The sequence below is a fragment of the Carlito syrichta genome, unplaced genomic scaffold (genome assembly GCF_000164805.1).
Source record: "Carlito syrichta isolate Samal-C Ts95f unplaced genomic scaffold, Tarsius_syrichta-2.0.1 Scaffold163527, whole genome shotgun sequence".
NCBI lineage: Eukaryota > Metazoa > Chordata > Mammalia > Primates > Tarsiidae > Carlito > Carlito syrichta.
The window spans coordinates 735125-745801 of NW_007107623.1; the positions used below are offsets into that span (position 1 = coordinate 735125).

The window sequence follows — 10677 nt, forward strand, 5'->3', positions numbered from 1 at the left end:
CTAACAAACCACTTTCCAACAAAGGATGGAAAAAACATGATTAAAGGAAAACCACTATCACTCTCACCACTAACACTCACACAGTATATCTGATTACAGAAAATCACAACAAATAACCAATTATCATATTTCTAACAGCAGTACTTCACCCTTAACTGGAAAAAATGAGGGGTGACCCAAAAATGGAATTTATTTATGAAAAATTGTGTATTTATTCTTACATGTTTCAACTCCAGTCACTTTCAACATACTCTCCATTTGATGCAGTACACCTTTTGAGATGTTTTTCCTACTGCTCAAAACAGTTTTTTGAATTTGTCCATTTTTATGCCTTTTAGTGCCTCTGCCCTTTTATTGTTTCACCTCTTCTACATGGGCAAAATTTTTCCCTTTGAGAATTTTTTTTTAATCCCGGGAAATAAAAAAAATTGCTGGAGTGAAGTCGGGTGAATAGGAAGGGTGGGGCATGGGGATCATGGCATTTTTGGTCAAAAACGGTTGAACATTCAGCATGGTGTGGTCAGGTGCACTCATAAATCACCCATTATAAAATGGGTAAATGCGACGAAAGAATCTCAAAAAAAATATTTACTGAAGCTGAACACAGCCTCTCACAACAATGCTGGCTGGTACCCTGGTGCCAATGGGCTTCTAGAACACTTACCAAGAAGAAGCTTGTAGTGCAAGGGGCCTGTCATCCAAAAAAATAATTCCAGGTTTTTTTGGGGTTCCCCTGGTATGTAAGATGGGAAGAGACGTAAAGTCTAAGAAGGGCTTATGGTGCCTAGATTGATCATTAAAGGAAGCATCCTCCAAAACATTTTGAATTGTCCTTTTGTTTGTTATCCTAGAAAGTTTTACACTGTGAGTAAGGGATATGCCTTTCTTTTTATAAAGTCTGAGAACTATTATAAATGCAGAAGTGAAGAAGTTATAAAAATGCTAAGCGTACTTCTGAAAATAAGAAATGTAAAAACTGAAAGTGCTAAGTATCTACCTGCCCCTTGGACTATGCCACACAATAAGAACTTAAAGTTGATGTGAGCTTTAATTCTTGCTCCGCCCAGTGGCAAGGAACATTTGCACAGAGAATGATGGATAAAGAAATCACTTAGAGTAGATGCTTTCCATTGTACCACAACTGACAGCAAGAAGTATTTTACATTATGACCCAATACACACATACATATTGCTTCATGAAACAATAATTACCCCTACTGCGTGTAATGCACTCTGATATTTCCTATCCTAATGACTTTATTTTAATGCTGGTCTCAACCCACTAAACTGATTTTACAACCAACCAATGATTCATAGCCCACAATTTGAAAACAATGGACTATAGAAAATAGAAATATAAAAAGCAATATCTGATTATAAAGCAATTTCTGATTACAAGAAGTGTTCTTTAAAAAGCATTAACTTGGAGGTACAAGTGGGTAAACCAAGGTCTGATGAAGTCAATGATCATAGGAGGTTAAATTTTGTTCTATTAATTTAGTTTTTCCATCCCTAATATTCTAACTTTCCTATTGGTCAGCAACAGTCTCTGGTTGGCCGATTTCATGCTGCTTCTAACCCTATGGTGTGCTGAAAAATGTTCCCCAAAGATATCAGGCCCTAATCTCTGGAAACTGTAAATAATCCCACATATCTTTTTAAAAGGGGCCTTTGCAGATATGATTAAATGAAGGATCTTGAGATGGAGAGGAGCATTTTGGATAATATAGGTGGGCATTAAATGCAATCACATGTGTCCTTCTAAGAAGGAGGCAGCAGAAGAGCTGACACACATGTGATAAAAGAGGCCAGGCTCAGTGGCTCAGCCTGTAATCCCAGCACTTTGGGAGGCTGAGGGGAGTGGACTGCCTTAGCCCATGGGTTCAAGACCAGCCCAAGCAACTTGGTAAGACCTTATCTCTACAATAAATTAAAAAAATTAGCCCAGCGTGGTAGCTCTCGCCTGTAGTTCTGGCTACTTGGATGGCTGAGGCGGCAGGATCGCCTGAGCCCAGCAGGTCGATGCTGGGGTGGCCATGAGCGTGCCACAGCACTCCAGCCTGGGCAACAGAGTAAGACTCCAACTAAGAGAGAGAGAGAGAGGAAGGAAGGAAGGAAGGAAGGAAGGAAGGAAGGAAGGAAGGAGAAAGAAAAAAGTTTACATTTTGAATGTGTACATTTACTATCATTGAACTCTGAAGTGATGTGGCCACAAGAATGAATGCCAGAAGCTGGAAGAGTCAAGAAACGGATTCTCCCCTAAAATCTCTGTAGCGAGCACAGCCCTGTCAACATCTTGATTTGACAGATGTTGGACTTGTGACTTCCAGAACTGTGGGAGAATAAATTTTTGTTGTGTGAAGCCACCAAGTTTGTGATTTTTTTTTTATAGCAGCCTCAGGAAACAAATACGAATCCCATGAACTTGACTTAATGAAAGTGTTAGGGCAAAGTACCTAGAGCAGTGGTCCCCAACCTTTTTGGCATCAGGGACTGGTTTCATGGAAGACAATTTTCTATGGTTGGGGAAGAGGGCATGGTTTCAGGATAATTCAAGCACAAAACATTTATTGTATACTTTATTTATATTACTATTACATTATAATATATAATGAAATAATTATACAACTCACCATTTAAAAAAAAAAAAAGGTGCAGACAGAAATGGTAAATAAAATAACGGCTGGGCCATGCACAGACTAAAGTAAGTGTCAGATTTTGACTTAAAGCCTGCCACCAAATGCAGCTGTACAATTGAAGTACATCAACTCACTTGGCACTCATTGATAGGAATTTGATATGAGTCTGCAAGCAATTGACTTATTATGGTCTCTGTGCAGTCACACCTCACTGCTAATGTTAATCTGTATTTGAAGCCACCAACCAGGGCTAGCATTACCACCTCAGCTCCACTTCAGATCATCAAGCATTAAATTCTCATAAGGAGCACACAACCTAGATCCCTCACATGTGCATCTCACAATAGGACTCTCCTATGAAAATCTAAAGTCACAGCTGATCTGACAGGAGACGGAGCTCCGGCAGTAATGTGAGTGATGGGAAGTAGCTGTAAATACAGATGAAGCTTCACTTGCTCACCCACCACTCACCTCCTGCTGCATGGTCCAGTTTCTAACAGGGTACTGACCAGTACTGGGTTGGGAACCCCTGCCCTAGAGTAGAGTAAACAGCCACCTGTAACTCTTTATACGTTACAATGTTTCAAGAAAGATACATGGTAGCTTACAGTGATTCACAAAATATATTAGTAACACAAATAATAAATAGGTGTAAAGGGAAAAAACAAGGATGGATATACAAAAAGGAGCCAACAACAAGATTTATGCAACTATTCATATAATAGTTGTTGCCACAAGGAAACTTTAAGCTAGCAGCTAACATGCAAAGGAAGTCTTTTTTATATGATTCAGTTGCCATTAGGTAAAAACAAGCCCACTCCAGAGAAACAAGCACGAAAGTCAAAATTTCCTCCTGGAGTTCCGCTACCCAGAACTTTTGTTTGGACTGTAGCTATGCATAGATACTCATTATCCTTGTGTAAATTTAACTGTGGTCACTAGACCCAAATGTATATGTATAAGGCTGTTTAACCATATCATAGATTGATTACATGTCAAACTTAACTTAATAAAAGCAAATTTTATAGCAGATTGATAAGATATCGAAACTTAATAAAAGCAAAGTCTATAGGAGGGAAGAGGGAGTAAATAGAACCCCTTCTAGGTATGCAGTTCACGGCAGATTTGCTTTAATTCCAGGGTCCATTTTAGAATACTCATGAAAGACCTTGAATGGTGCTCAGAAAATAAATACTGTTTTCTCAACCAAACTATCAAACATTCAATAAGGCTGCATACAATGCCTATGGGATGTGGCTTGCTTGAAAGCAGATTTAGTATGGAGTGAATACATTGTTTCTACTATCTGCCCAGCGAGGTCTGAATAACTACTGACAGGTATATGTCCTACCCCTACTCCCTGAGGAAGTTCCTAGGCTTTTCCCTCAATGGGAAATGCCCCTAACCGAGCCAAGAAGTAGCAAGGCAGGCCTCCTGTAGGCGATGCTAATTAGAGGACGCTGTTAGAGGCGATGCTATTAGAGGACGAATAGATGGGAGCGCGAGGGAGGAATGTCACCGTAGGGGAGTCAGAAAGAACACAGGACACACACATTGCCATTACTTCAGAGATTTTAGAGGCAGTTCTGCAATCATTTCTAACAAAATAAAGCTAGTGAACTCCGAAGGACCTTCCAACGGAACCATCTCTCCCTCCCTCTCACCTATCCATCACCTCCCCTGTTTCTCCCCCCGCCCCAAAAAAGGCGCTAGCCTCACTGCGCAGGCGCCTGCTGTACTTCGGAGGCCTCCAGCAGAAAGCGCTAGTAATTCCGAGGCGATCACTACTCTAGCCTCCAGGCTTCCGTTTCTCTACTGCTCCAGCGGGAACTTGGAGACGGGCGGAGGCGGGTCTTCCGGGACGAGGGCGCGCGGATGAGGAAGGTCCGGTCCAGGTAAGGTTGTCCGTGACTATCCTGGCGTTTGCAGCGAGATAGGGGCGGTGGCTGTAGTGGTCTAATGGGATCTCCAGCCTTGTAGAGTCGCCAAGAGTAGGCCGATTTCATTTCATTAGTGACCAGCTCGGGGTTTCAAGTGTTGACACGGACACCTCGGCCTTTTCCTGCGTCGTTGGGGAATTGACCAACGAAGGGTGCCGGCGCTTGGGCATTTCCTCTCGGCCTCCTTCACTCTCTTCCAGACCAGTTAGCAGTACGAGGCCCAGTTTCTCAGCTCACCAGACGGCCTTCTGCCCCGTAGCCCTGTGTGGGGGATGCAGGTTAATTTTGTTACCGGCTTAAGAAAAATAACAATAAAGAGATATTTAAGGAAAGTATTCGCGTGATGTGCTCCCGACTCTAACGTCGGTGGACTGAACACTGCAGCTCTCATCGAGCAAGTGTGGTCGAGTCAGGTGAAGGGGGCTGAAGATTTGTTCTTCTAAACCTGATAAAGCTAACGCAGATTCACTGCCGTTCATGCCTCTGCAACTCGGTAAAACAGTCGATACCGGACTTTAACAAATAAACATTCTGTTTAGATTGCTTTTATGTTTCTGTTGTTTCTACGACAACCCGTGTGTGTACAGTGTGTGAGCTCCTGAGTCCTTTAGATTATTAGGACAGGCGCAGTGCCATGACTTTGCCTATTAGGCCCAAAACGCAGGTAGGATGACTGGCCTTGTGTAGTAGATTAGAGACCCCGGCAGAGAATGAGTACCATTACAAAATGCCCAAGCGCCGGCGTCCTTCGTTGGTCAATTCCCCAACGACGCAGGAAAAGGCCGGGGTGTCCGTGTCCACACGTGAAACCCCATTAAAAGACAGAGGCAGCATTCCAACTGCTCTTATGCTCTGAGGTCTCTGCTAACCAGTAGTTTTGAGAAACCGGGGAATGCTCTCTCCCCAACAGAATTTACACACACACAAGAGATGCCCTTTTCTGCATGCAGATTTACAGTTTCACGGGCTTCAAAACGCTGAAGCATGTCCTGATTAAGAACTCCTGCACTTTCTCTTCACCTTTCAAAGAGAAAAGGCAAACCTAATCCAAAACCAATTATTGAAATAAGCCTGACCTTTTAATGCATCAGACCTATGAAAAAGGTCATAGGAACTTGTCCTTTTACGTCTAAGTAAAAATACAGGAATTTTCTTCTCATGAGCTTAATTTGTTTTACTCGGCGCATTTGAGTAATTTGTTTTTGCTTAGCATTTTTGACTCCAGCTAGTTTTTCTTTAGTTCACATTTAAAGAAAGGTGACATTTTAAAGTGACTGTTTTGTACTCTGTAGAATGGTTTCAAGTGAATCAAATTGAATTGACATGTAAACTAATTGCCTCCTACTTTGATGTCATTAACAAGGTCATCATATTCTTCAGTCTGTCTTTTAAGATGAAATTGAAAGATTCTGTAAGGAAGTATATCAGGGTTCTGAAAAGTCCTAAGTAAGGCTTTTGAATTTTTTTTTAACTTGTAAAAAGTTGCAATTTGTTAGTCTTAGGAACAATACTTGTGGACAGCAAACCCTTTTAGCCTATGTAAAGAAAAAGGAAACCTCCTGTGTCGTTTTTCATGAGAGACATATGTGTCTGCTCTGGAAAGAAACTACAAAGTGGTGTTGTTGGTAATTATTATAACCTTTTTCAGTTTCCTCCGCTTAGCAAGTGTGTCCTTGTTTCTAGTAAGGGATTCAGATTTGAAAATTTACTCCCTTTCTCCAGCCAAAAATTTTTAGGACTTGGATTTTGTGATATAACCATATTTCAATAGAGTCTAATGTGACCTTATTACTTATGAGTTATGTATCCCAGTAATTCGCTACATTCCAAAAACGGGCATGGAACTAATTTAGCATCATTTGATTGCTTCAGTGACTACTATCCTGGAGAGTGTATTGCTCCTCCTCGCTATCTGTCAGGTGCAAGGTGCTGGTATCCTCCCCTGTGTTTCTCTGGCTGTTAGTCTTTATAAATGAGGAAGACGTTCCAGGGAGATACAGGTTTAACTATATGGAGTATGTATTTTTTTTTACATGATTAAATGAGAACAAGGAATAAACAAGTGTGTCCGTATAAAACATATGAACACCAGACTTACAAATAGGTTTAGGTTTTTTCTTTTTCTTTTTTTTTTTCCTTTTTTGCGTTGGCGTCTCACTCCATCGCCCAGGCTGGAGTGCAGTGGCATGCTCATGGCCACCCCAGCGCGACCTGCTGGGCTCTGGCAATCCTTCCGCCTCAGCCTTCCAAGTAGCTGGAACTACAGGCACATACTATCACACCTAGCTAATTTTTTTTTTTTTTTTTTTTTTTTTTTATTGTAAAGATGAGGTCTCATCAAGTTGCCCGGGCCGGTCTCGAACCCGCATCCTCAGGCAATCCACTCACCTCAGCCTCCCAAAGTGCTGGGATTACAGGCTGAGCCACCGAGCCCGGCCGGTTTTTTCTTTCTTTTTTTTTTTTTTTTAAGGTTATCATTTACTGATTGCCACTGCCTCCCTTCTCACACTAGTCCTAAAAGCTTTGTTTTCAGAAAAGGAAATTCAGAATTAGGTCAAGTTCACAATAATCGAGGTAATAAGTGGCAGAGTCAGTAGTCAAGCCTAGGTCCCATGACTTTATGTTTGCTCTCCATTTAAAAATAAAGTGATTTGAAATTCAGAACATGCTTTTCTGAAAACAGTGTAACAAAATGGCAGTCCCCAGACCAGCTTACAAATAACTATCTGGGGAAATACTGTGCAACTGCAATAGAAATCTATTCTGATGCCATAATGATAACTAAGCAAAATAGCAAAATTGATGATGAAGAAACCATTTGTTGTTGTTTTGTAATCTGAAGTTTGGTAAAAGATAACTTTTAAGGGGGAAGGAAGAGAAAAGATAAAGCATGCAAAGAAACTTTTTGCAGCTTCTAGAAGCAACTTCTAGATATTTACTAGCCTTTTAGAGGTTTATAGCACTTATTTGTTTATACATTAAACTGTCAATGAATTTTTTTTCTCATTGATGAAAATATAACCCTAGTCCTAACGACTTCACCCCCAATCTATCTGCATCCACCTAATGGAGCAAGAATTGTGAGAAAAGTGAATCTGGAAACTCAGGGCTGAGCGGACAAGGAAAAGGGAAGAACGGGGCTTATTGGTGATCCCAAGATGGGGAGGCGGGAGGGTTGGGCCTGTGATCTAACAGGTCTCCTATTTTTGGCCTTCAGGTGGCACTGTTGGCCCAAGATTGCTTGGTTTATGTTTGGAATAATAAAAGGTTGACATTCTGTGGTTGGTCTGAGCTTAGCCTCTGCTCTTTTAATGGATCTCGAAGTGGGCAGTAGAAAACTTGCTTAATTAAACACTGACTTTGTTCTCTTGCAGGAGCTATTTTGAAATTCATTTGGCACCATTCTTGTTTAGGAGGTTTTTTTGGTTGCATTCCTCCCATTGGTTTTTCAAAGTTGGTTTCTTTTTCCCTGTTTGGACATCAGCTCCTTTTCATCCCAGCTGAACTGTCCCCAAGGATAGGATGTGAGTCAGCAGAGAGTCTCATCTCACTACTAACATTTCCAATAAAATGGCATACTCTGCCAACAAAACACCTACATCTGATCTAGCATGGGATGAGACAGTTATTCTACCAGCAACATTCTTGATTTTTATGTATCACCTATGTGGGGTTTTTTTAATGTCTATTAGCTATGATTTGTGCATATCATATAATTCTTTTATCTATTTCAACATTGTGTGCCTCTGAAGAAGTTACTGTTTTCAGCTGATAAGAACTTAATACGTTTGCATTAAGACAGAATATATAAGATGGAAGATAAGACAAGTAACCTTACAATTTATAAGTGCCTTCTATTTAGAAATAAGATGAATCTTTTGAGCTGTTGAGTTTATTTCTATAGGACTACTAGCTGTTTGTTTTTCCCAAATGACTCTCAGTCTCTAGGCAGAATTCAGTTCAGTAACCTAGAGGCCGGATGACCTCATAACTCATTAGCAGCTCTCAGAGCCATCTGGAGCCCTTGAAGAGGGCAGTGTTCAAAGGACTGATAATAAAGACAACAGCATAATTATTTCTCTGCCATGATTACACCTTTAGATGGCAAGCAGTCAGCATATTAATTTGCAGATTGCTTAGGTGGGTATTTTCTGAAGGTATAATAATGCTGGAGTAGGATAACTTGTTTCCCTGTCCTCTTCATCCAGTCTACAAATCAGTAAACTGACTCTCAGTAAGTAACCTAGTGAATCACAAAGTAGCTTGTTGTAAAAAGGACAGTACTGCAAGGAAGTAATATTATGTAAACACAAATGCAAAAGTTACCAGTGCAAAGCATGGGAGGGAAATAGCCATTTGGACTGTGGGCTTTTCTCAACTCCAAGATATATTCTGCCAGTAATGTGCATGGATCTATGTGTGGCTTGCTGTTTTCATTTTTTAAAGTGGTCATGGATAATCTTGGACTTTCTTATTACTAACCTATCTTCCTTCTCATTTTATCTCCTCATTTTCTGTAGTGACCACTCTTCCTTGCTGCTCAGAAATGTCTTCCCTTTCAGAATATGCCTTGCGCATGTCTCGTCTGAGTGCCCGGCTATTTGGTGAAGTCGCCAGGCCTACTGATTCCAAGTCCATGAAAGTGGTGAAACTGTTCAGTGAACAGCCTTTGGCCAAACGGAGGGAGACTTATGACTGGTACCCAAATCACAACACTTACTTTGCACTCATGGGGACACTCCGTTTTCTTGGTCTCTACAGGTAATGACAAAAAACACAAAGACCTGTGTGCTAATTTTCTTTTTTAAATCAGAGTCACACTCTGTCACCCAAGCTGGAGTGCAATGGCTAACAGCCACCACAGCCTCAACCTGCTGGGCTCAGGCATTCCTTCTGCCTTAGCCTTCCAAGTAGCTGGAACTACAGGCGTGCGCCACCACTCCCAGCTAATTTTTCTTGATTTATTATAGAGATGAAGTCTCACCAAGTTGCCCAGGCTGGTCTCTAACCTGTGGGCTCAGTCTATCCTCTCACCTCACCCTCCCAAAGTACTGGGATTATAGGCGTTGTCTATGGCCATACCACCCTGAACATGCCTGATCTCGTCTAATCTCAGAAGCTAAGCAGGGTCAGGCCTGGTTAGTACTTGGACGGGAGATAATTTTTTAAAAAATAAGAGAAGACAAAAGTTAACCTTTCTGTTCTTAAAATTTTGTTATTCTTATAATAGAGCCCAGATAATTCAAAAGGCACAGTTTGCAGAGGAAAGGTTTCTTGCAAAATACTCATAATGGAGAAACCGAGAAAAAAGGAAACTCATGCATGTTGGAAGACATGTTGTAATTATGTCTAAAACGTGACAAATGTTAAATAAACACTGAGTTGTAGAGAAATGTTTATAATGCATTAATCTAACAGCACTCTAAAGGACACAGAGGAAGTCTAAATGCTGAGGAAGAAAACCGGGAACACTGAGACTCTTGTTACTAATGAACAGAGTTCCCACCCTGCACCTGATCTGCCTCTTAGCAGATGTGTGGGAGCCTTCTTTCCTTTCTGGTGGCAGTTATGTTGACATTCTTATTTCCTCCCACTCTCTTTGGCATTTTTATTTTATACCCTTTTTAATACATTAATTTGGTCTAAACTGTAGTTTTTCTTAAGGGTGATTTATAAATGATGCAGGCTGTTAACACACCATGCACTTGCATGTTTGTGTATATCTAGAGTGTAGATGTTTAGGACTATATACCTCTCTAGAAAAAAAATCAAATATAAATTTGATCATTTATTTAACTTTTTTTAAGACACATTCTTTGTTACCCAGGCTGGAGTGCAGTGGTGTGACTGTGGCTTACTGTAACTGCAAACTCCTGGACAAGCGATCCTCCTGCCTCAGTTTCCTGAGTAACTTGGACTATAGGCACATGCTATCACACTGGCTTTTATTTATTTTTTTTTTTTTGTAGAGATAGTGCCTCGCTATGTTGCTAAGGCTGGTCTCAAACTTCTAGCCTCAAGCAGTTCTTTCCCATTAGCCTCCCAGACTGCTGGGATTACAGGCATGAGCCATGGTACCTGGCCATATTTTTTTTTTT

At 40.9% G+C, this 10677-nt stretch overlaps 1 protein-coding gene across 1 annotated transcript in view; it reads left to right on the plus strand.

Moving 5' to 3' along the window:
* Positions 1-9105: 9105 nt before the first annotated feature.
* MRPS33 (mitochondrial ribosomal protein S33) overlaps positions 9106-10677 on the plus strand; it is a 4986-nt gene continuing 3414 nt past the window's right edge. The window contains exon 1 of the mRNA XM_008051102.1: positions 9106-9340. Within this exon, the coding sequence (XP_008049293.1) occupies positions 9126-9340 (215 nt within the window). The 5' untranslated portion in view covers positions 9106-9125. The remainder of the gene's footprint in view (positions 9341-10677) is intronic.